Here is a 23,098-nt window from a genome sequence, read left to right as displayed (position 1 = left end):
CAATAATTACCTTTTTTAGAACGAGAATGAAAAAAATACCAAGAATACCCACCTAAAATATATTAAAACCCTTCTTTTCTCTTTTTTTTTTTTTTTTCTTCATCCTCTCTGTCTTGTTCATCCTTATTGGTAATTTGGTCATGAAACCACAATTATATGCTAATATTATCCAAACACTCAATTGATAAAAAAAAGTACTTTTTAGTATGTTTTACCAAACGCCTGTGCAATTTTAAAAAGTAGCAATTTTAAAAACGCAATTTTTAAAATTGCACTTATTGAAATCGCACTCTCAAACGGGTCCTTACCCTTAGTCTCTTCTTGCTGCTATTCAAAGCAAAAACCAACTACAATAGTCTCTTTACCAAACACATCAACAAGGCACTCCGAGACGAGGAAGAGAAAAACAAGAGGAAGAATAACAACAATCGAAGTGGTTAGTTTTGTTCTCTTTCTATCTCATTTTTGTTACCCTTTTTTCCTTTGAAATGATAAGAAGCCCGAGTTCTAATTGGGCATACCTCAAAGTTAAGTAATTTTGTCTCTTGAATTTCTGGGTACGTAATTTTAGTATGATAGATTTAGAAATTGAATTCTATTTAGGAATTTAATTTGTTTCTTTAAATGAATCATTTATATATTTTATTTAATTTTTAGTAGGTAGAAATGGTTTCTGAATTAATAAACGCGAACCCAATCGTTTACGAGAAGAAAGAGCGTCGAGCTCGAAGCGCGCCGAGTGATTATGCGGATGAATACGCCGTGGAACCCATTGACCAACAAGAAGTTTTTGATATCCTTTCCCTTGACTTATGCTCGTTTTTTTTTTCCTTTTCTTTTCACTTTTTGTTTTTGGGTTTCAATTGTTATTATTTATTTATATTGGTTTATGTACTTTTAGCACTTTTTTTTTTTTTTTTCCTTTCTTTCTATTCAGTGTACTTTTAGTACTTAATAGTTAATAGAGGAAACTTCGCATATTAAGGTTGTGTTTTTTTTGTTGCTTTCGAGTTGTTTTGGTTCATGTTTTGTTTCGTTCATCTACTTTTGACGTAAAAATGTGATGAAATGGATAGGGAATTCATTTGGTTCTGTATTAGCTTCAGGGTGCATTTGCTAAACTTCAAAGTTTCTGTGAATCAATGAAACAGTTCTTTTTTTTAGGACATATATCAAATATGGGATTTGGTTCTCATTTCTCTTACATGCCACCCCACATGCCCACACACAGAGATGCAGGTGCAAACAAATAATTACTTTGATTTTAGTTACATGACATGTATCACCTAAACATTGTAATATTGTATGCTTGACATATTACGTATGAAGTGTTAGTCCTTTGGTTTTATGATGAACTTATTAAAACATATGTTTATGTTCCTTTTTATTCGGAACATCATGCTTCTAAGATGTTTTTGACGTTGACTATACATTTTCTCTTGTTATATGGAAAAGAACTTAAAACTTCTGTTCTCCGCCTGATTATGTAGGCAGTCTCACTGAAAATTGTATTTTTCTATCTTTTTCTTAACATTCTTAAATCATGTAAGAGATATAAAAGACCCAGAGCACCCATACTCTTTGGAGGAGCTCAAAGTTATAACAGAAGATGCAATCGAAGTAGATGACAAACAAAGTAATGTTAGGTAAACGCAGTTCTTCTGTCTCATTCTTATTCATGCAATGCATTTTTCATTTTATTGTGTTCTCTCATTCTAACATGAGTAAAATGAAACTTTTATTCATGATGCATCATGATGCTTCCCTTCAGGGTTACATTTACTCCCACAGTTGAACATTGTAGTATGGCAACAATTATTGGGCTTTGCTTGCGAGTGAAACTTTTGAGGAGCTTGCCCTCTCGTTACAAGGTATCAGCCTTATTTCCTTATCATGAACTTTGTTGATGACATTGTTCATTCATCATATAGGTGAAACGTATTATTGAATATGAGGATTTCACAATTACTTTTTACACTGCTCTAAACAGGCTGATTAATGCATAAGATTGACGGAATGTGCCTATCTTTGCTTGAATGCATTAATGGCTTCCTAGGTAGAAAGGAGTATATGGCTAAGGGATGCATGCATAGAATTTTACAATCATCTCAATAATCAGTTTAGGATGAATTGTGTTTGCTTTTTTTAACTAATGATATTAGTCTAATGTGGATAGAAGGACACAAATACAGTAACTGCTTATTAAAAACATTTGGCATATATCGCTGTGTTCATGTAGGTGCTTCAGGAAATATATATTATTGGGTAAGTTCATATCTTGAGAACCACAAACCAGAATTCTTATTCTCTCTCTCTCTCCAATCCTCTTTGTTTGGCAGAGAAATAGAGTTTTCAATTTTCATGCAAAGAATCAACTACATAATGTTTTTCATACGTAGGGAAAAAAAGAAAAGAAAAGAAAAGTGCAATCAAAGCTAGATAATCGACGCCTTCATTCATTACTGTTCCCTGTATCTAAACAACTACCACTGCAAGCACCTGATTGAGATCGATAGGCAACTATGCATTTTCAGTGACAAGGGGTGAGTTTTAGCTCGTTCTAAAAGGCAATTTTGTGGAAATTCTATTTCCTGCCTACCCCACCTAGGAGGCATATGCTTACCGCCATTACTGAGATTGAAGTTAGATCACTCAACTTCTTGCGTAGTTAAAATGCAATGAATCGCATATAAACAAGTCCATGATGGTGGGGAGGGTTCACTTTTTTAGGCTGTAAGATGCTTATACTGGCCAATTACTATCTGGTGATATGCAATTGCCACTTTGTACTTATATAAAAAATTAAAAAAATTGTTACTTTATGGTTTCATATTGGAACATGATTTATGTAAACCATGGTTCTGTTGCTCTTTGTGTGTGTGTGCGTGTTTAAAACCTGCTTGCTTAGAGAATCAAACTCTGGAATTTGAACTGTGCTTGGCAGCTCCTATGGTGTGTACAAGTCATACCTCCTTTTCTTACAGCTCTTTCTTAATTTTGGCTAGGTTGATATAAGGGTAGCCCCTGGATCTCATGCATCTGAAGCTGCAGGTACCCTCTCTCTGTGTGGCTAGAGTGTATCATACGTGTGGTACTTTGAACTTGAAGAGCTTCTTGAATATTGCCTAGAGAGAAATATATTAAGTGCTTGAATGAAAAAGTACAACCTGCAACCTCAATGATGATGAAGAAATGATGCATTTTTCAAATGTTGCTAAAACCTTTTCTAGTATTCTTGGTCAATGAACGATCTCATAAAAAGTTTGACCTAATATTCATGTCCTTCGTATTTCTGTTGTATAAACAGTTAACAAACAATTGAATGATAAAGAACGGGTTGCAGCAGCACTGGAGAACCCAAATCTCTTGGATATGGTTGGTGAATGCCTGGCTCCATCTTATGGATGAACTATGTTGTACGTCCATGCAAAGCAGTTTGATGAATAGTCTGTTGGAGCCTTTCCTAGAATCAGCTCCTGTCCATGACTAGTATACGATTTTCTTTCCCCATCTCATACATGCATTTTTTTTGGCTATGTCTGTTGTGTAATATGAGTTAGAATAATTTCAATGTCCTATAATTTCTTTTTAAGTCTTGTAATGTAGGTCATTACATTGATTTATAGAGTTTTTTGGTATCTTAGATAGAAATGTGAAAACATTGGATATTTATAGTATATTTTATTATTATTATTGTTATTGAAATAAAAGATTTTAGAGGTGGAACGTCATGAGTGAAATTGTAATAATTGAAACTTATTCTTCAATGGAAATTTTGGCATTATTTGTAGTTCAATGGAAGATTGGTCTCTCTCTCTCTCTGTACAACATAGAGATATTTAGATCGATCCAGTTTTGCTCATAAGCGAGAAAAAGTTAATGGATTCAGATGTTTAGGAGTTGAAGTCAGCGATAGAGATAAGGTTAGAAATCATCCTTTCAAGAACGATGTGTTATGCTACATGGGCTACTTGATTTGAATAAGTGTGGCAGGTTGGAATGAGTGTCGAGGACACTTAATTTTTGTTACGAGTTTCTCGTCCAATTAATCATGCTATTGCTACAAATTTCATGCTATATCTTTTCTGCTTTTCATGTCGGATAGAAATTTCTAACAATTTTACTATTCAAATTACTAGCAATTTAGTTAGAGAGAGCCTTTATGAAAAGTTCACTTATCCAAACAAGTTTTAGATAGCTCACATTCATATTCGGTGTGCCATAAAAGTTCTCTCATATTTACTAATAAAAGTTATCTCATATTTACTATCTGATGTTGGCATTTGGACAATAAATTACTGAGAATCCAAATCCCTCCGTATCCACGTTCATGTTTTCTTGTCTTTCATGTTGTGTGGAAATTTCAGGTTCCTGCATTTCTAATCGAAGAGCATGACTTGGTCATGGACTCATGGTTCCACCACTCGGCTAGAATTTTGTCCCGACAGCACTTGAGATGACTCATTTTGATTGCTTTAGTGGTCCACGGCAATGCGGCCATGGTGCAGCTTTTAAGGCATTTCGTGGGAGGGAACGTGTTTAGCGCACAATTCTATATGAAAATCAGAGTCCAACGCAAAATGAGTTGCGATATTGCTAATCGGATAAATGGGCTAGGTTCTTGAGGGGAAGCTTAAGAAACCTCTTCGTATCATCCTTCTTTTTCCCCCAACTAATCCCACATATTCGCACAAGATCGATGAAATCTGAGACATCTATCAGTAATGAGAAAAGCCAACCTCTCTTAAGCCTTTATCTAAGAGTCTAGGACACACCAGAGGCATCTTAAGCTCCCATTCTCATCCTTGACTTTGAGTCTGCAATAGGGTTGAATTCAACACAACCAAACGTCACGAGCTAGTCTTCACCAATTCACAAGAGCCCAAAAAAGAACAAAGAACCTCAACCTGATCAACAGTAACACTTGCAAACTCTTAACAGACCAGCAGTAACAGGCGGCACTGCTTGATAACGTACGGAAGGAACCAACTACCAAGTGAAAGGATTACATGGAGAATTTTACGCCTTCATCATCAGCCGAAGTTCCCTTGAATATAGCAAGCTTCCCCTTTTGTTCTAGTAGTCTCAAAGCTCGCATTAGTATTGCACGGTCAATCCCATGAAGTTCTGAAGTATAAACAGAATAAGAGAGAGATTTTAGTCATAAAGTGTACGAACTTGCATGCAAAATTTATACAAAATCATAAGCCCAAAAATGTATTCTTAAGGTGTGCATGCTAAAGTGTACACACACACACATATATATATATATATAGAGAGAGAGAGAGAGAGAGAGAGAGAGGTCCTCATAAATATAATGATTCCTAGATACGGACATAATACAAGACATGTTTATATACAAAACTCCGACCCACACTAAACCAGAAGCAATCAGACCAATGCACTCAACATTGTCCACAAGAAGAGTAAGGGCACTCAGCAGAAATGTCAGTTAACATTAAGCATCCAAAATGCCAATTATACTACACAATACATGGAAATTCTATCAATTGAATATAAAAGAGCATGTGTGTAAGTTGATTGAGAAAGAAACACTAGAAATAGCCGTTGCAAAACAGTACGAATTTAGTTAAGAATAATCAATCATATCTGTACTGATCGCTTTGCATCAAAGTTGAAAACAGAGCCGTTATAAACTCATAAGAAAATACATGCACATCAGCAGGAAGAAAAATCAAGATAATTTAATACTGAAAGAAATCAATTAAGACAGAGAGAGAGAGAGAGAGAGAGATAGAAAAAAGGAAATTATTTATTGACAAAGAACTGATTGATACACCATGAAAATTAAGCACTAAAGGGGATACAAATGCCACTGTCCAAAGATAAAAGAGTGTAGAAGAAGAAAAAAAAAAAAAAAAAAAAAAAAAATTCCTTCAACGTCCTCTTGCGGTAATCCCTTTTAGAAAAATAGAACAAGAAGATTTTCTCCCTCACTTCCCACAAAATAAAAAAAAAAAAAATAAAAATAAAAAATCCTCCTCAATGTATTCAAACGCTTAAGTAGCAACAGCAATATAATCATGAAAGAGTTGAGTTTCTGGTATCATTTCCAAAATTACTTCAACTAAACAGTATATACAATCAAAGTTACCTGTTCCTCGACATTCAACCCCCGAACGCATTTCCTCAACTGTTATGACACTGTCCTCTAACCCATTATCTTTAACCTAATCAAATATGCAAGAATATTTAAATCAAAAGAATTGACAAGTAACTACTAACTATAAATGTGAAATGTGATTCTCAAAATCAAACTTCTAACTCACAAAGCGTAAAATAATGTCTGCCCAATCCTGAATGCGGTGCCAGAGAATTATACATTTCCTATGTCCTTTACCCAACCATTCTGCACGTTCTGCTACATCAGAATGGCAACTAATCAACAACCGATGCAATTATAAATGTTGTGGCACAGGCTTTTAGCGAGCACAAAAGAAAAGGAAAGAACAAAAAAAATGCAGTTGATACCATATCAAACCTTCTGAAACTAATGCTGAGATGAATGCTTCCCTGGCTTCATGACTAAGAGATCCTACAATATGACAGTAGAATACTAAATACATATCTGACGAAAGAAGCATGTAAAACATACTACAGAAAAATCTGAATACAGGTCATCATTTGACTTAGAAATGACTTTTTCTTTTAATTGGTAAAGGGTGTCTTGCACCAAGAAGGATGACTTTTTTAGTACTCCTACACCCAATACCTTATAATTTTTCATACATCATTTCATAATTTTTTTCTTCTTATTTTTATAATATAAATGCAGCATAATGAACATACGGAATTTTTGCCTTTTACTGGGAATTGTGTTGGAATTTCATCAAAAAAAAAAATTATCAAAAAAAAATTATCAACTACAACTTTGCTATCAACAACCATCAGTTTTTCTCCTCCATCTTATCTCCTCTGACACAACCAATATAATGCCAAACGCTAGCTTGAGCATCTTAATCCATCTGATAAGATAGAATCCCCGGAGAATTGAAGGAAGGAAAATCCGTAAGCATCACGGTATGCAAGAATGTCCCTTTTATGTCTGCTCATCATCCAATTTGACTTTATCTTCAATTTGGAACGCCTCTCAATAACTTGTTAATGAGTGCAAGGTGGGAAAAGAAAGTTGAGAAGAAAGCTCCAAAATGGATAAGAACTATCTGCTCCAGCCCTCCAATATACCAGACCACCAACATTGGTGCTTTTATAAATGCATTGCACTTCTTGAGTAATACTGATGCAATGATATAATCGAACCAGATCCTCCAACTACTATTACTAACAAGTCTCCTAGAAGGAAGGACATTCTAGTGACATCTTGAACATTAAGTCTCATATCAGGTGAGTGGATTGCCAAAGTATTACATGGGTGCCAAGTTCCATACTAGTTCTTTACTATGTGAGAATTATTTTAGAAAGCTTTAGTCGTGACTTTGACTAGTCATTCAAGGGTAATAACGCAGATATGGCTAGCATTACCTAATAATACCATGTGGCATTGGAGCACTACAAAGTGACGTGACCCTTGATGAGGACGTTAGGTATTTTCGTGGGGGATGGTGACACCTCGAAAAGTTAAATATTGGGTGGGTGGATTACAAAGGTGTTACATGGGTGCTAAGTTCCACATTGATTCATTTCTAAATGAAACTAAACTTTATAGAGGATTTTAAGAAGCTCTAATTGTAACTATAACTAGTCATTGTGGAGTAATAGTATAGATGTGGTTAGTGCCTTTTCTAGGTCGGGACAATTCTTGCAATTATAATAGAAAAATATATCCCAACTTTTTCCTTTAAGCCACTTACAAAGGTCATGTACAATAGCAAAGCTTATTGGCACTAACACAAGTACGTCAAACACTTTTAGGACTCAGCTGCTTCAATGACCAAATTAGAAACTAACAAGAATGATGAACTCACTTTCAATCACAGGATTTGAAAATAGTGGAAAATCTTCTTCCAGTCCAATCACAAATATTTTCTGTGTTCTACAGTAATCAAGAATGAGTTCCTTCCAAACTTGTACCTGCTTCTCACGGGTGTCCCTTACTGGCTGCAAACTGAAAAACATGCACCAAAGTTATGTTCTAAATCGAATCACGATGTTCCAAATAACAATAAGAATAAAAAATGAAAAAGCGAAAGACCACAAGGAAAAAATATTTACAATGAAAGAGAATAAATATTTTCATGAAACATTACATTTCAGTAGAAGATTTTTACTTCCTCACTGTTTTAAAAATAACTCCTATATTAGTCAAAGCTGAACTACATTAGAATTTGGATACTGATCCAGTGATCCTGCAACGAGTTTGTCCATAAGGTCTCAAACTATAATTCCAGTAGCTTCCACTCCAATATCAGCAAGAAAAGCACCATGCATATACTTTTACCCATTATTCAGATTTAATAAGGGCTAAACAAATTATATTGACATAATGATTAAAAAAAGGCAGAAATAAATCTATTTATATTAAATTGTCAATATGGGAACTGAAGATTACGTGAAGTACGGTGGGTAATTGAAGAAGTGAGGTAGCTTGAAATCACCCAATTTCTGCATCTCTATGGGGCTTCCACTACAAGAGGAGACCTATAATAGCATCTCTGTAATTGAAGAAATTCAAAGAGGGCCAAAATTAAAAGAAGAAGGGTCAATGTGCCTTGAAAGTGAATGATACCTGAGGAATCAAGGCAGAGAAGGTAAGAGCGATTTTGATTGGTTGAGTCTCAGCTACTACTGATGGGGTGGGGGCTACGTTTATTTTTTTGGAACGTTCGGTTGATCAAGCTCGGAAGGATGTCCGTTTGGGTGCTGAGAAACCGAAGGATAACGTAAGAAAATTTTATGTTTTGAGCTTTGGGCCCAATTAAAGCCCACAGAACCCATAAATTTGCAGGCCCAGATAGGTCTCGTATCAAAATTGAAAGAGAAACTTGAGAAGATTCAGTTAGTTATATTTGAGCAGCATTTTTGTCTTTTCAATTTTTTTTTTTTTTTTTTTTTTGAAATATCCACACAAGGAAAGGGTGAGGGGGGATTCAAACTAGTGACCTCCGCTTTATGAAGTGTGGTCCACAACTGATTGAACTACCCATTGAGAACAATTTTTTCATTTTTTGAGAGAACAAAAATACACATTCAATATGACTAACGAGATATTTTTTAGTTAATTTGAAGGAAGAGAGATCATAATTTAGAAGGTGTTCCCTTTCTAATTTTTTACAATAAGATCCGACTGTATCAAACCAAACTTGAACAATTATTTTGTATATAAAAAGAACCAACAAAATGAGAATAATAAAGGTAACTATTAATTTTCTAAAATTAAAATATTAATTCATTAATTAAATTTACACCTTCATATAAATTTAAATTCATCTACAAGAGATTGTAATTCCTTGAATTAGCCCTTATCCTTGTTTATTTTCATATCAATGTTAATTCAGACTGTTGTTCCTTAAATTAGCCCTTATCCTTGATTATTTTCATTTCAGTGTTAATTCAAGATTTTTCTTTACATGTTATTTCTTTAAGAAAAGTGTTATGCATACTTCTAAGTGTTCATTATCTGACGTGACAGTGAAAAGTACCGTTGAATACAGTGAGTATGTGTGCAGTGTGCTTTGACCACATTGATGCAATGGTTGGTTACACGTTTTGCAGTAACAATCAATCTGAACCGTTCATGCCTTTTTTTTTTTTTTTTTTTTGTTAGCAATGTTCAAATTTTTTGTGCTAATATTCGTTTATGTTTCACTATTTACCATGACGATGCGAAAGCCTTACATAGGCGCTTACATAGGCTCTATACAGTTCGAAAGGAAACCATTCAATTTACAAACTTACTGTCCTCCTTATTATCAGAAGCAAACCAACGGTACATGATTCAACCTTTTGTACTTGAGAAAATATATGGTATTCATTAACATCTCAGACTCGAGGCCACCTTTGATGGAACCTCCAGCAAGAAGTTGGTTTTGCATCTCATGCAGCTTTCCTGGTCAGCTGCTCCTTGGATGTGCTCTCAAAGATCTTGTCAGCATTGCCAACCTCGAATCCATCTCTCCTGTGGAACTCTTTAACCTATCCAAAATTTGATAATTGGTTGGCAGTTTTGCAAAAAAGAAAGAACAAAAGAAAAAATAAGAAGCCACATGGGAGGTTACGTAGCAAATTCATGGAGCACTATCAACAGACACTCTATAACCCATTCCCTTCCTTATATATCGGAAAAATCCCCCAAAAAAAAAAAAAAACACAAAAAGTCACATGCAACAACTTCCCTAAACATTGGAAATGCTACAATACTACCCAATATGTAAAGAACCAAAAGAGTTTCCCTATAAATTATTTTAATATAAATATTTCTCTTTCTTCTCTTTTCTTTTTATCTTTCTGCCTTTTATTGAGGATTGTATTGGGATTTTGTAAAAAATTGTAAGGTAGGTATAGAACTTGTATTTTGTAAAGAAATAATATTTTAATAGTATAAGAAAAGGTAAAGGACTTAAAGAAAATCAAAAGAAACGACTGCTAGTGCTCTAAGAAGGGGTTTACTTAGAGGAACAGTTGGACTGAATAAGTAAGGGCCTAAAGTTCATACTTGTCATCAATCTCATAAAATCAAATTTAAACCAATAAATAAAAATAATTTTCCAAAAGAAAACAAAAGATTGGTTACCTCTCTCTTAGGTATATTTGTATACTGAGGTAGCACCAAACGTTCAGCAAACTCAATGTATGAACAGGGAACTAAATCAGTGATGCCGTCAGAAAATTGGAAAGAAACCGAATCTGCTACGGTTGAACTTTGCTGCAGAAGGCCGTCAGGGCTCACTAGTAACAGCAATAGTAACAAAAAAAAAAAGTCATATATTCATCATCTCCAGCCTTGAACTTTTATTATGGTTACATTAGCAACAACTCAATAATAGCTCAATTAAACTGAGAGATTTGCCCTTAATAAATTTAAAATTTAGGGTTGCTTGCATTTTGCTTCAATTCAATTGATTAGATGGGACACCAGATTCCAATCACATATTTTACAAAGGATATCAGCATTGACCTGCATAGTTTACTATCACAGAATCATTTTTTTTTTCTCTCTCTCTCTCTTTGATGCAAGTTTGGCCAAGTCTCACAGATTCATGTGTGTAAATAAACAGCTTACAATAATTAATTTCAACAATGGCCATAGCACATCACTGCATAAATCTTGTTTTGGAGCAAAATTAGGAATCTGAAAAAGAAAAGGCAGAAAGAGACTAGGTGACAAACCTTTCAGAACTCCCCCTTCGGAATTCAACTTGAATCCATTGTCTTCAATAAACTGATTTAGACTTTTGATATTTCTCAAGTGAGATTTTAGTCGATGAGTCGAAATAGTAGCATGGTTCAGTGCGTACCCATTGACAAGGGTCCATGCAGCATATTCACTTTCCCTAAGTTTCCAGAAACCAAACAGAAGCCTTTGAAAATGGAAATTAAAGTCCTAAATATATAAACTATGCTATAGTACTTCCATATAACCATAGTCCTGACCAAGAATATGATGCCTGAAGATATTGCTCAATTGTTGATCCTATCTGATCAGGTCAAATATTTGTCCACATAAACATGGCTGTGTACACACAGAAACAAATACCTTGCCAATTGTTGGAATTCAGAATATATGGGTTTTCCCCATGTTAGAGATCCGATTGCACTTGCAAGAGCTGCGTGCTTATTTCCACCACTAGATATTTCAGTGTATTTCCTAATTATATCCTGAATGCAGAAACCAAAAGTTAGAACAACAATGTAACTAATACAAGTACCATGAAGAAGTTAATATGTGAGGATATATAAAAGAAAAAGAGCACAAGACGGAAGGTATCAAACATAAGTAATACATTATGGAATTCTAAGTCTTGTCTAATTAGATGTTGGAAAGGTGAGTATCAACATGACTGTGCAAGAGTAAGACAAATAAGCGGAAACCCGTGGCATGGCAATGAATTTGAGACAGAATATAAAATATCAAATAACATATTATTCTCCATCAAGAATAGGTCCTAGGACAAACCTGAGTTTGTGTACTCATCTGATCTACAAGAAGCTCTGAGATAAAAACTCTTGGCAAAGGCCCATTGACACCGCTACCACCATCAAGAAGGGGAACACTGGGGGGAGAAAACCACAATGCTTTCAATTTCTTAGCAGGAAACCTCAACTCCTCCCGTGGTGTATAGCCAAAATCAAGGAAAAATTTAGCCATCGAGTCAATACCATAACCGTTCACCTAGTATGTTCCAAAAGAAAGAGAACTTGTACATTATAACACATAAAGCTAAAAAAAAAAAAAAAAGTATCCCAATGCAACAATGCTAAAGCAAAAACCTGGGATCAAGTTCAGTAAATGAGTGTGTATTGTGCATGTGCATGACTCTGTGCATTAGGTAAATTTTCTCCTAATCCAGTCACATGCTTACGTATTTAAATATGTTGTTTGTATAAATATGAAGATGAGAGACATCATTCAAAAGTTCTCAATAGTTAAGGGTCTATTAAGAAGCATCAAACAAGTAAATAATTTATTACTCATACTTAACGAGCTCACAAATAGCATGAATTTTAATTTGGCATCTAAATGCAATCAGATGAATAACCACACATGATATGTATATCATAATTAAAAATGGATACCAACACCTTGTGACTGGTGACTAACAGAATGTGCAAAATTAAAGACAAAAAATACCCCAAATGTCCTAAATGCAAGATGATCATAGCAAATTTGTTCACCGTCCACAGACTGAACAAGCTCCAAGATTGCTTTCGCTGTGGGGTTCCTGTTTAAGTACACCGTTTCCATACTTGCCAGCACGCTCCTAAAGAATGATTCAGCTCCCTGCAACATAGACATTATCACACTTGAATATGGAAGAATACCATCTAACCAGGGATGGACTCAACCCCCCCTCTCAAAGGTCCGTCCCACTACAGTTTTCTTCTTGTTTTTACCCTGCCTCTCAATATCTAGATATTGATACTAGCTAGTTTGCCTAAGACAACAAAACTTTTTTTTTTTTTTTTTTAAATCATGAGAAAATGTCATAAAGTAGATGGAAGAAGTAACGACATTTCTTTATCTTTTGTCTATTTTCTTCTCTTTTTCACAATTTTGGATCATTCCCTCCCAAAGGTCCATTGTAGAATCAAATTACTCAATAAAAAATAAAATAAATAAAATAAAAAGTCTTTATAACTTGTCTCTTGGCTCTTCAAACCAATCTTGAGAAAGAAAAAGTAATGTCAACTTCTTCAACCTAGCTTTTCTATCATTTTTCTCTTCAAAAATCATGTAAAGGAATTTACAGACAAAGAAAAAAGTAACAACTGTTTTGAAAAAGGAAAGCGAAATAAATCATATTTGATGAACATGTCATAAATAGTTTCTGTCATTTTGATTTATTGGTTTAAATTTGATTTTATGAAGTTCATTCCCTAAGAATATTTTACTACTCACATATTCTCATGCATGGGCTTACAGAGGGTCGAGGGAGATTTAATTTTTATAATTCTATCCAACCCCTTTGGATAAACATTAGTAGGGAAAAATTAAAACAAAGAACAATATCGGACTTTCCATTTTCAATCAAAGAATTGCATATCCAAATTTGATCTCACCTGAAAGGAAGATTCCTGGAACCCATTGTCCGATTTGGAGCCGGAAACCACGCGGAGACTTCGTCGCTTGGTGGGGATTGAATTCCCGGGAAATGATGATTCCTTGAGGGAAACGAAATTGCGGGATTTGGGTTGGAGAGGGAAGAAATCGGAGGTGAGAGAATAAAGCGATGATGGGAAAGCCGAGGAGTGAGAGGTGGCTTTGAACGTTGATGAGTAGCGTAACGAGATCATGGTGGAAGTTCTCATGGATTTGTGCGATTGATCCAACAAGTTGCCACTCGTATGTACAAACGCTGTCTCTGTTTCTGGTTCTGTTAAGTGCCGTAACTTCACGCCTTCTAGCGCCTGCTATTTTTGGGTGCCACGTAATTTCGTTTGTTTGTTTAGTCCTGACTTCTCACCTGGAAATGTTCAAAGACCCATACGAGGATAAAACAAGTACGTTTGCAGCAAGTGGCATTGGAGTTGGGAAGGCAGCAGGGTTAAGTTTCGTTTTTTGGGTGCCACGTAATTTCGTTTGTTTGTTTAGACCTGACTTCCCACCTGGAAATGTTCAAAGACCCATACGAGGATAAAACAAGTACGCCTGCAGGCTGTAAACTATTGGCACCCGATGCAAGGGCAAGCGAGGGGGAGGAGGGAGGCAACAAACAGCCATCCCTCCTCCCCTCACCATGGGAGAGAGGGCTTACTTGAGACTGCGGCGCTAGAGAGAATTGGCAGGCGAAATTGGTAAAGCAGTAGGGTTAAATTTTCTCCTTTCTTTCTAATAGTGTGTTCGAATTTATTTGTGATAGTAATTGTGTGAAGCAAATGCTATTAAGAAAAGACTTTATTGGCTTGCATTCAGTAGTTTTGGTTCAAACCGAATATTTTATAGTAAGTAAAAATTTCGATGGTCACACCCAAAAAGAAAAATTACACTTGTCCCCTTTTCATCCTTTTGAATTAAATAAATAAATAATAACGTTTGCAGGGGATAGAGATGTTAATAAAAAAACACATAAAAGTGTAACTGAAAGGACTGTTTATTTGGATTACGGATCAAACGGGGAAGAATTATTTTATTCTCTAAATTAAATTTTATAGATTTAATTATGCATAAATTGACATATAATAATTAGAACAAAATTTCACTTTAACATCATAAACTTTCATCTATTTCCCAATCATTCTCTGAAGTTTAAACTCTCCATTTTGTATATCTAACTATTAAAAGTTTGCAATGTTATTTATCTCATTAAGTTTTGGGTTATGTCAGATGGTAAATAAATAAAATATTTCTTTTAAAATTTTAAAATTACAAAATTAATCTAAATAAATAACTAAGAATTATATGTTACAAAAAGAAAGAAAAAAGAAACTCAAACTCTTGGTCAGCTCCTCCTCAATCACTTCTCGTCCCAACTGACCATGATTATCAACGAGTTTGACAGCCTCGCCAGCTAACCAAATCTACAATACCTCATATTTATTTAAAAATACTAGAGGTCAATAAGTTACTTATATTTTTTACTTATATTTTCTTACAATTAACTATTATATTTGTAAATTAATGTAGATCCCACATAAGTCAATAATGGACCTCGCAAATCCAATGATTAATTATAAGAAAATATAGGCAAAGTATAAGAAACTAATTGACCTTTAGCATTTCTCTCAAAATCTCACCCAACAGGTCAGCAAGTAAGAAATAACACAACTTAAGTCTTAAACCATTATGCTATTCTATTAGACCACTCCGAGTTAATATCAATATTTAAGGATAAGGATACCATGTATTTTAACAAAAAAAAAAAAAAAAAAAAAAGGGATAAGGATACCATGTAATTAAAAAAAATATATTATAAATTCTAAAATCACTATCAAATGTAACATGTTGCATAAGTATCCAATATATAGCCTTTGAAAACGTCCACATTTATGATTCGTTTGAGTTTGCGATTTTAAAATATGAAATTTAAAAACGTAATTTTAAAAAATGCAGTTAAATATTTGATAAAATCGTAGTTTAGTCATTAAAAAATTACATGTTTTAAAAAAAACACCTTATTTGCTGCGACTTTAAAAACACAAATTTTTTACTTTTTCATATCATAATTTTTAAAAAATATAATTTCAAACAATCAATTTTTTTTTGCAATACACAATCTTATTAGGGAAAACACTCAGCATCAAACTTAGCTTTCATATTAGTGGTGCCACCACATCTTTCATATGAGTGGTGCCATCACTCACCTACCAATGCTTAGCCATATTGACTCAATAAGTAAACGTATTTTGTCCATCACTCATTCACTCTAATCCAAACCCAATACGTAACGTCATTGTCGTAGTTACCCCCAACGTGATGGCCTCTTCAGGATAGGTCAGTGAAATAGAAAATTATATTATATATATATATATATATATATATATACACACACAACAAAATACCAATGTCACTCAGAAATCGAGACAGCATTATACACCATTCTTTCCGAGAAATTCCGTAGGCAGTTAGGATACAGATTTTATTTATTTATTTATTATTCTTTTAAGGATGATGAGGAGACATATAAACAATTCTGAAAATTTAAATTATCTTTTATATATATATATATATATATATAGAGAGAGAGAGAGAGAGTAGAGATTTACGGCTGCCTCAAGCGTCAGACATTTACAATTTTTTTTTTCTTTTTAATTAAAGAAGATAAACATTAAAAGAGAATTCAAATTTGAGATATTAGCACTAAATTTGAGACATTATCACTAAATTTAGGATGATTGAATCCCTTTTGGGTGATACCATCCATAAATTGTTAACTTTCCACCCCTAGATTTTAGTTTTGAATTCAAAAATAAGTTTTGAAGCATTAAAATCTAAATATTAATTCATAAAAATTTAACTAACAAAAAAAATACGAAATGGGGGGAGAGAGAGAGATTTTTACGATTTTTTTTTTTTTTAATAAAGTCATGTCAGACTTTGGCAGACACTTGTCTGACTCTTGGCAACCAAATAGCAGGACTCATATATATATATATATATATATATATATATCTTAGCCAATTGAGCTACCTCTTGGGAACACAAAAAATATATATTTTATATGAAACTGTGAACAAATTTGCCTCTCCAAACCCTAAACCATAAGTTTTAAACCAGATTTATTTGTTTTTATATTTTAATTTTTTTTTATCTTTTCTCGTTTTCTCTTTGTTTTCTGTTTTCAAAACAAAAGCATTAAACATTTATCAATTTACTTTGATGTCATATTAGAACACATTTATAAAAAAAAAAACAAAAAAAACAAACCAAAATCCATTAGCAAACGTTGCTAAATAAATTAAATTGAACGGAATTGAATGAAATCTTTTTCTTAAAACACTAGAAAGAAACGATCCTATATATGTTCTCCTGGATCGTACGGACATAGCAGATCCAATTCTGTCTATGGAAGGTGCTCAGAATTTTCTCAACAATGCGTGGCGCACTTATCGTTGCTCATAATTATATCAACAGTTGCTCTTCGGGTCTTTCCAATTTTCCTTTGCAAACGCTCATATGACCTATCCGAGTAGTTTCTCACATAATTACATCGTATTGGAGATTTATCTCCAATAGAGTAATGATACTCCTTATTGAAATAAACTAAACTAATAGACAATAACACAATAATTCCTCAACTATTTAAACTAAAAAAGAAAAAGAAAAGAAACACAATAATTCCTAATTGACATTGGAGTAAGAGAGAACAAAAAAAGGGGGAAAGATCAGCAATGAATAGGTTAAAAAATTTGTAAAATCATTATGTTATATTTTGAGAGACGGTTCTCATTAATGCTATTAAAAAAAAAATAACTCGGATCTTCTCTAATTGGGGAAATATTAGAGATTTTCTAATTTTTAATTTTTAATAGTCTATAAAATCATTTAAATCTCAGTAAAATAAAAGTCAGTAGTTATACAAAAACAGCTCGCATTTTATAAACCGTTGAATTTAAAATAAAGGGTCACGATTAACAATTAGAGAATCTCTAATTTCTCCTCAATTGGAAGGGATCTCAATTCAAAAAAAATATGTAAAAAATACATATTATTTAAAAAAATATATGTGTTTTTTTAAGAGGGTGAAACTTCATATAATTTTTACTATTTTAAAAAAAAATTTGGTAGTTCATAAATCTCGTGAAATTATAACGCATTGAACAGATTTTAGGGAGAAAATTTGGCGAGCATTTTTGCTTTTGATTTAAACTTGAATAGCGTAGCATCCCCGCCCCCATGTCTACGCGGCTGCGCCACTGGCCCACAGGTTTCGCCGCTATTTCGTCTCCACGCGCTTTTCTCTCCGATAAATACCGAATATAATTTGTACTTCATTGTCTTTATTACGATTCTCCGAACCCTGTTTACTCTCAAAGTTCGGAAGGTGAGCGGAGAATCTTTGCTTTATCGCTTGCACATATCGATGAATTCGGTGAACTATTGTTAATTTTTCGCTTGCTTTTGCCCATGTGCACTTCGATATCGGAGATAACAGTGCACCATAATGAAATATTCCTTGAAAATTCGCTCTATGATGGACTCACAAGCTTTCACAATTTATAGATACGATTCTGATTTATATATTAGCTGCAAATCACTCGTTTGGCATTAAATATTCTAATTTGTATGTATTCATTTGGTTTTTCCTGGTTTTCTACTCTTCCTGGTATTTTTAATGAATTGTGTATAATATAATTCTGGCCTCAGAAATTCTTCTTGTTGTATTATTTTGATTGAAAAAGAGTTGTTTACTAGTAATTTATACGGTTGACCACTTCAGCGTTGAATTATCGTGCCATTCACGATGAATGGTATTTGCTTTGCTTCTTAACATGTTATTCCTTTTAGATTATAAATTTCTATATAGATTCCTTCAGGCTGTTTCTGTATTCTCTTTATCTTCACTGAAAACCTTGTGTACGAGTTGAGCTTGAACTTTCTTCTCTAGATTGCAGGTGAATTATTGATGTTTCCTTGTCTTCCAGATGATCTCAATCCATGGCTTATGTTGATGTAAATCTAGAGAGTTTTAGGATGTGTACGTTATTGGCACGCTGCCTGGCTGAGCATTTTGGGGTTGCTTCTTTAAGATGAAGTCAACCCGTTTTAAATTATCTGCAGTTATGCACGAAATGTTCTTTGTCGACCATTTCCTTGCTAGGTTGCTCGATGATATTGTTATAATGGCTCCCAGACACTACCTGGCTAATCTGATGTCATTGATGACAATATAAGTTTGGTCAACGTTTGTTTGCTTATCAAATGTGATAATATGATTTCATCGCACGCAGTGACCTCATGTTGAAGTGTTTTTCTAAACTTTTGTTAGAATTATAGTTAAGAATTCTCTAAATGTCTATTTGTCTTGTGCTTTTATTCTTTATATCATCTGCCAATGCATACTGTTGGTTTCCTTTTTCCTTTTTTCCTTTTAATTAGCAATGACTATGACTAGAGCAAGCTTTGTGGTTTGTTCTATGTATGAGATGGTGAGCTAGAATTGCTTGGTCCCGCTGCTGCCTGGGGAAGTGGTTTTTTCTCTTACTATATATAGTACTTCTTTCATATGACCAGAATCAGATTGAGAATTGTTGCCTTTGGATATCATTAGGAAAAAGGTGGCATCATCTATCCTTTTAGAGCCTTTTTTCTTTCCCCAAAGATTTAAAAAACAAACACTGATGTTTTCCATTTTTTGTTGTCATTCTTGTTGGGGGATGTACGACATGATGCGTTTTAGTTGCACTTACCTCTGTTGCTATATATATATAATTTTTTTTTTCTCAAAGATTTTTTGTTTTCATCTTTTTCTAACTATCTGGAAACCAATTGAGTCACTATTTTCTTTTGAGGAGGCTCTCATGTAGGTGCAGTAAGGAAGTTACAGTTATTTACAATTAAATCTATTAGCATGTGAAGATTTGTGTTTTTTTGTCTACTATTGAAGGTTGTTGTGGTGATTGTTGTATTCATTTATTTATGTAGGCTTTTTTTTTTTCTTTTACTTTTTAATCTCTTCCATGAGGACTGCATACCTTGTTAAATCTTTTACCAATTGTGCATGTTCAAGATTGCTTTTATATTATAATTGATTTCTGTATCTGCTTCTATACTTTGTAGAATAAAAATGGGGCAAGTTTTCTGCTGTGTTCAAGTGGACCAGTCAACTGTAGCTATCAGAGAAACTTTTGGGAAGTTTGACGATGTGCTTGAGCCTGGTTGTCACTGTCTGCCTTGGGTTTTTGGCACACAGATAGCTGGCCACCTTACTCTGCGTGTGCAGCAGCTGGATGTTCGATGTGAAACAAAGACAAAGGTCTGTTGCATATATTTTTCCTTATTCTCTCTCTCTCTCTTCTTCTTCTTCTTCTTCTTGGGAGTTTACCAGGAACATGCCCATGTACTATTATATGAGAGCCACAGAGTATCATTGGGTCCTAAGGTTTAATTTTTTTTAAGATTTTAGCAATGATGTGAAGAGCATCATATACTCTGGAAAGTATATGGGAAAACAAAGGTGATATTATTAGTTGGCATTCACAAAGATGTTTCTGTTGTATAGCAGTCAGAAAGAGTAAAAAAAATCAATTTGTCTGAGTATAAAGTTTTTTTATCTATTTTCTGGGGGCTTGAAGCAAAGGAATTCGAAACTGACTTAAAAAAATTAGTATCATACGGACTTTGCAAGAAATGTTTGATTTCTGATGTAGTAACATTGTACTTGATTCGAAACTGTCTGCAGAATTGATTTGGAAGTTGGCTTATTTGAATCTATAGCATGAGTTTTATTTAGACCGCAACACTCTTTTTTCAATTTTAAACTATATATATGCTTGAAAGTGTGTGATTTGTCAGTTCTGATCTATGATATCTTGTCAGGATAATGTCTTTGTTACTGTTGTTGCATCAATTCAATACCGGGCTATAGCAAACAAGGCTTCAGATGCTTTCTACAAACTCAGTAACACCAGAGGACAGATCCAATCCTATGTTTTTGATGGTATGGATGTGTGACTTGACCTTTAAAGTTACGATGTTTGTTGTTTCACTGTCTTCGTAATGAATTAAAGAAAGTTATATCCTGCATTACTACAGCATGTCCCATTGCCCAGGTTCATGAGAGAGATGTTTCTGAGAATTATGGAATTCTTTCTAGCTTAGTGTTGGTTTCGTAAGGTTTATGCTGCCACAATTGAACTGTTTGTTGTAGTGTTCTTCACGACTCACATGATATGCTTTCTTGGACTTGGAAAAGTGGTTTAATATTCTAAAAAAAAATATTGTTTAAAAGGTACTAGAACTTGTGATCTGACGTAAAGTATTCTGAGGATCAATAAAATGCAAAGAGAATCAGAAGAGAGAAAATTTTGTAGCATTGCTATGAAATTTGCAGTGTATAATATCTTTGAGGTTGAGAAAAGCTTCAGTCACGACTGATGCATATTCATCTTTGTTATGAGAGATCATAATTTACGTTGGAGATAGTTGTAGCATACCTATTTGCAGATCACACTTGGGGAAACTAACATGCTTATATCTCTCTGTTTAGTTATTAGGGCAAGTGTGCCAAAATTGGAGCTGGATTCTGTTTTTGAACAGAAGAATGAAATAGCGAAAGCTGTGGAACAGGAACTAGAAAAGGTATTTCTGTGTCTGCTAAATTGGTTTGGAACTAGCCATGTTACTTGAACTAATTTTTTTTTTAGAATTTTTTTTTAATATCTTTGAATTTTATATGCATAGGCCATGTCAGCATATGGCTATGAGATAGTTCAGACTCTTATTGTGGATATTGAACCAGACGAGCATGTGAAGAGGGCAATGAATGAGATAAATGCTGGTATAATTTGCACATCTTTTCAAACTGGATCGTGTTTTTCATTTTGTTTTATTGTTTTTTTTTATATAAAATAATAATTGACTGTTGATCTCCTATTTGTTTCCATCACTGACTGATTGTGGCATTGGGTGTTGAAATTCTTTTTTACCATCTTTGATTGGTAATCCTAGAATGGTTCTGATTGGATGTCTAGAAATTGAACACCTTGAAATTATACCAACCTACATTTTCTGACTCTATTCTTATTGTCTGAAAGTTTCAAGTCATAGCATTTACCATAATACTCCTTCAGACATTACCCACTTTTGGGACATTTATTTTTCTCAATGATAAACACTTGGACCATTCAAGTGGAAACTGAAACTGATAGGATAAAATGTGCCTTGGCTAGATCAAGCACTCTGAAATTAGTACCAATTTCCATTTATTTCCTTTTCTTTACCCTAGACATGCACTTGATAAAGAGGCTGTGTTCAATCACTTTAGCTTGTTTATAAGATTTTCTGCAGAATGTTTGATGTGCCTTTTAATTTATAATTAATAGCTGCTAGAATGAGAGTGGCTGCAAATGAGAAAGCCGAAGCGGAGAAGATATTGCAGATCAAGCGTGCTGAGGGAGATGCCGAGTCGAAATACCTGGCTGGGCTTGGCATAGCTCGGCAGCGTCAGGCCATTGTTGATGGGCTGAGGGACAGCGTGCTGGCTTTCTCTGTGAATGTACCTGGAACCACATCAAAGGATGTCATGGACATGGTTCTAGTGACTCAATACTTCGACACAATGAAAGAAATTGGCGCATCCTCAAAGTCCAACGCCGTTTTCATCCCACATGGACCAGGTGCTGTGAAAGACGTTGCTTCACAGATTAGAGACGGCCTCCTTCAAGCAACAACTCAGGATTAGTGTCTTGAGCCCGGCGTACATGTTGGAGGGTTGGCTTTTCTGACTTCATATGAAGGGATTGGTGCTATTATCAAAGTCTCAGTTGTCTTATTCTGCCTGTTTGTCTCTTTCTTCTTCTTTTCTTCTCTTTGAATTAATTACACGAGAAGTTTGCAAATGTCTTGCAACTAAAAAAAATATGGTGTATATTTGCTAGCGAGCTTGGGTAATTTTGTGGTATCCTCTGGAATGATTTGTTATATTGTAACACTTGTCTGGATTGCTATGAGAACAAGCGAAAGTTATGCTCATTGAGGTTATTTTCATATTTTTCGAAGTCAACCAGCTGCCCCATTTTCTTTGCTCGGTGATAATGCATCATCATTATTATGCATGCAAACAAGGTGCAGGATTAAAAGGCTTAAAAAAAGAGCTGTATACGGGGGGGGGGGTCTATAAATCAACATCCTTGTCCACCCGTCAGTACAAGAATGTGATAAAAATTGGGAATACAAAAGAGTCATTTTTCTTACCAATATAGTTTAAATTGGGAATACTCGGTAGGTTTTCTAATTAACTTGCCGTTGCTTGAGGACTTTCTTTCTTTCTTTCTTGCCTTTCTTACGTTTATTTATTTTCTT

The 23,098-nt window shown here is 34.2% G+C and overlaps 4 protein-coding genes across 8 annotated transcripts; 2 read left to right on the top strand and 2 right to left on the bottom strand.

Annotated features, from left to right (window-relative positions):
• The first annotated feature begins 340 nt into the window (after nucleotides 1-340).
• On the top strand, nucleotides 341-3,729 carry LOC132178708 (protein AE7). Its single transcript, XM_088515124.1, has 6 exons — nucleotides 341-436; nucleotides 661-795; nucleotides 1,543-1,646; nucleotides 1,772-1,871; nucleotides 3,006-3,051; nucleotides 3,308-3,729. The coding sequence occupies exons 2-6, from the start codon at nucleotides 667-669 to the stop codon at nucleotides 3,406-3,408; spliced, it is 480 nt and encodes a 159-aa protein (XP_088371250.1). The 5' UTR covers nucleotides 341-436; nucleotides 661-666; the 3' UTR covers nucleotides 3,409-3,729.
• Nucleotides 3,730-4,821: 1,092 nt separating this feature from the next.
• LOC132178608 (vacuolar protein sorting-associated protein 25) lies at nucleotides 4,822-8,833 on the bottom strand. Of its 4 annotated transcripts, none has more exons than XM_059591068.2 (7): nucleotides 8,708-8,833; nucleotides 8,531-8,633; nucleotides 7,947-8,086; nucleotides 6,503-6,556; nucleotides 6,291-6,382; nucleotides 6,116-6,191; nucleotides 4,822-5,127 (listed from the first exon to the last, which is right to left on the bottom strand). In XM_059591068.2, exons 2-7 carry the CDS (start codon nucleotides 8,587-8,589, stop codon nucleotides 5,006-5,008), a joined length of 543 nt encoding a protein of 180 aa, XP_059447051.2. In that variant the 5' UTR covers nucleotides 8,590-8,633; nucleotides 8,708-8,833; the 3' UTR covers nucleotides 4,822-5,005. The 4 variants fall into 4 exon arrangements, with proteins under 4 accessions (XP_059447051.2, XP_088371884.1, XP_059447053.2 ...); XM_088515758.1 differs by having other exon boundaries at nucleotides 8,531-8,619; XM_059591070.2 differs by having other exon boundaries at nucleotides 8,531-8,605.
• Nucleotides 8,834-9,796: 963 nt separating this feature from the next.
• On the bottom strand, nucleotides 9,797-14,168 carry LOC132179695 (plant/protein). The gene is made up of 7 exons (XM_059592453.2): nucleotides 13,699-14,168; nucleotides 12,770-12,919; nucleotides 12,095-12,310; nucleotides 11,675-11,796; nucleotides 11,308-11,471; nucleotides 10,712-10,866; nucleotides 9,797-10,113 (listed from the first exon to the last, which is right to left on the bottom strand). The coding sequence occupies exons 1-7, from the start codon at nucleotides 13,945-13,947 to the stop codon at nucleotides 10,015-10,017; spliced, it is 1,155 nt and encodes a 384-aa protein (XP_059448436.2). The 5' UTR covers nucleotides 13,948-14,168; the 3' UTR covers nucleotides 9,797-10,014.
• A 3,767-nt stretch (nucleotides 14,169-17,935) lies between these two features.
• LOC132179146 (hypersensitive-induced response protein 1) lies at nucleotides 17,936-22,768 on the top strand. 2 transcript variants are annotated; one of them, XM_059591796.2, is made up of 6 exons: nucleotides 17,936-18,002; nucleotides 19,856-20,051; nucleotides 20,615-20,735; nucleotides 21,285-21,376; nucleotides 21,479-21,575; nucleotides 22,120-22,768. In XM_059591796.2, the coding sequence occupies exons 2-6, from the start codon at nucleotides 19,863-19,865 to the stop codon at nucleotides 22,476-22,478; spliced, it is 858 nt and encodes a 285-aa protein (XP_059447779.1). In that variant the 5' UTR covers nucleotides 17,936-18,002; nucleotides 19,856-19,862; the 3' UTR covers nucleotides 22,479-22,768. The 2 variants fall into 2 exon arrangements, with proteins under 2 accessions (XP_059447779.1, XP_059447778.1); XM_059591795.2 differs by lacking the exon at nucleotides 17,936-18,002 and adding an exon at nucleotides 18,013-18,119.
• The last annotated feature ends 330 nt before the right edge of the window (nucleotides 22,769-23,098 follow it).

This window comes from Corylus avellana, chromosome 4, assembly GCF_965113065.1.
Source record: "Corylus avellana chromosome 4, dhCorAvel1.hap1.2, whole genome shotgun sequence".
Taxonomy (NCBI): Eukaryota; Viridiplantae; Streptophyta; class Magnoliopsida; order Fagales; family Betulaceae; genus Corylus; species Corylus avellana.
The sequence above is the reverse complement of the archived record's forward strand: the minus strand, read 5'-3'. Positions and strand labels throughout refer to the sequence as shown.

What these genes read in the sequence shown, in the direction of transcription:
- LOC132178708 (XM_088515124.1), top strand. Translation starts at nt 667, where the DNA reads ATGGTTTCTGAATTAATAAACGCGAACCCAATCGTTTACGAGAAGAAA. An exon ending in ACCAACAAGAAGTTTTTGAT is followed by an intron (nt 796 to 1,542) that starts ATCCTTTCCCTT and finishes ACATTCTTAAAT; the next exon opens with CATGTAAGAGATATAAAAGA. An exon ending in GACAAACAAAGTAATGTTAG is followed by an intron (nt 1,647 to 1,771) that starts GTAAACGCAGTT and finishes GCTTCCCTTCAG; the next exon opens with GGTTACATTTACTCCCACAG.
- LOC132179146 (XM_059591796.2), top strand. Translation starts at nt 19,863, where the DNA reads ATGGGGCAAGTTTTCTGCTGTGTTCAAGTGGACCAGTCAACTGTAGCT. An exon ending in GATGTGAAACAAAGACAAAG is followed by an intron (nt 20,052 to 20,614) that starts GTCTGTTGCATA and finishes ATATCTTGTCAG; the next exon opens with GATAATGTCTTTGTTACTGT. An exon ending in CCAATCCTATGTTTTTGATG is followed by an intron (nt 20,736 to 21,284) that starts GTATGGATGTGT and finishes CTCTCTGTTTAG; the next exon opens with TTATTAGGGCAAGTGTGCCA.
- LOC132178608 (XM_059591068.2), bottom strand. Translation starts at nt 8,589, where the DNA reads ATGCAGAAATTGGGTGATTTCAAGCTACCTCACTTCTTCAATTACCCA. An exon ending in TTCAAATCCTGTGATTGAAA is followed by an intron (nt 6,557 to 7,946) that starts GTGAGTTCATCA and finishes GTCATATTGTAG; the next exon opens with GATCTCTTAGTCATGAAGCC. An exon ending in GGTTGAATGTCGAGGAACAG is followed by an intron (nt 5,128 to 6,115) that starts GTAACTTTGATT and finishes TTTATACTTCAG; the next exon opens with AACTTCATGGGATTGACCGT.
- LOC132179695 (XM_059592453.2), bottom strand. Translation starts at nt 13,947, where the DNA reads ATGAGAACTTCCACCATGATCTCGTTACGCTACTCATCAACGTTCAAA. An exon ending in AGATGAGTACACAAACTCAG is followed by an intron (nt 11,797 to 12,094) that starts GTTTGTCCTAGG and finishes TTCTGCATTCAG; the next exon opens with GATATAATTAGGAAATACAC. An exon ending in CAAATATACCTAAGAGAGAG is followed by an intron (nt 10,114 to 10,711) that starts GTAACCAATCTT and finishes AATTTTGGATAG; the next exon opens with GTTAAAGAGTTCCACAGGAG.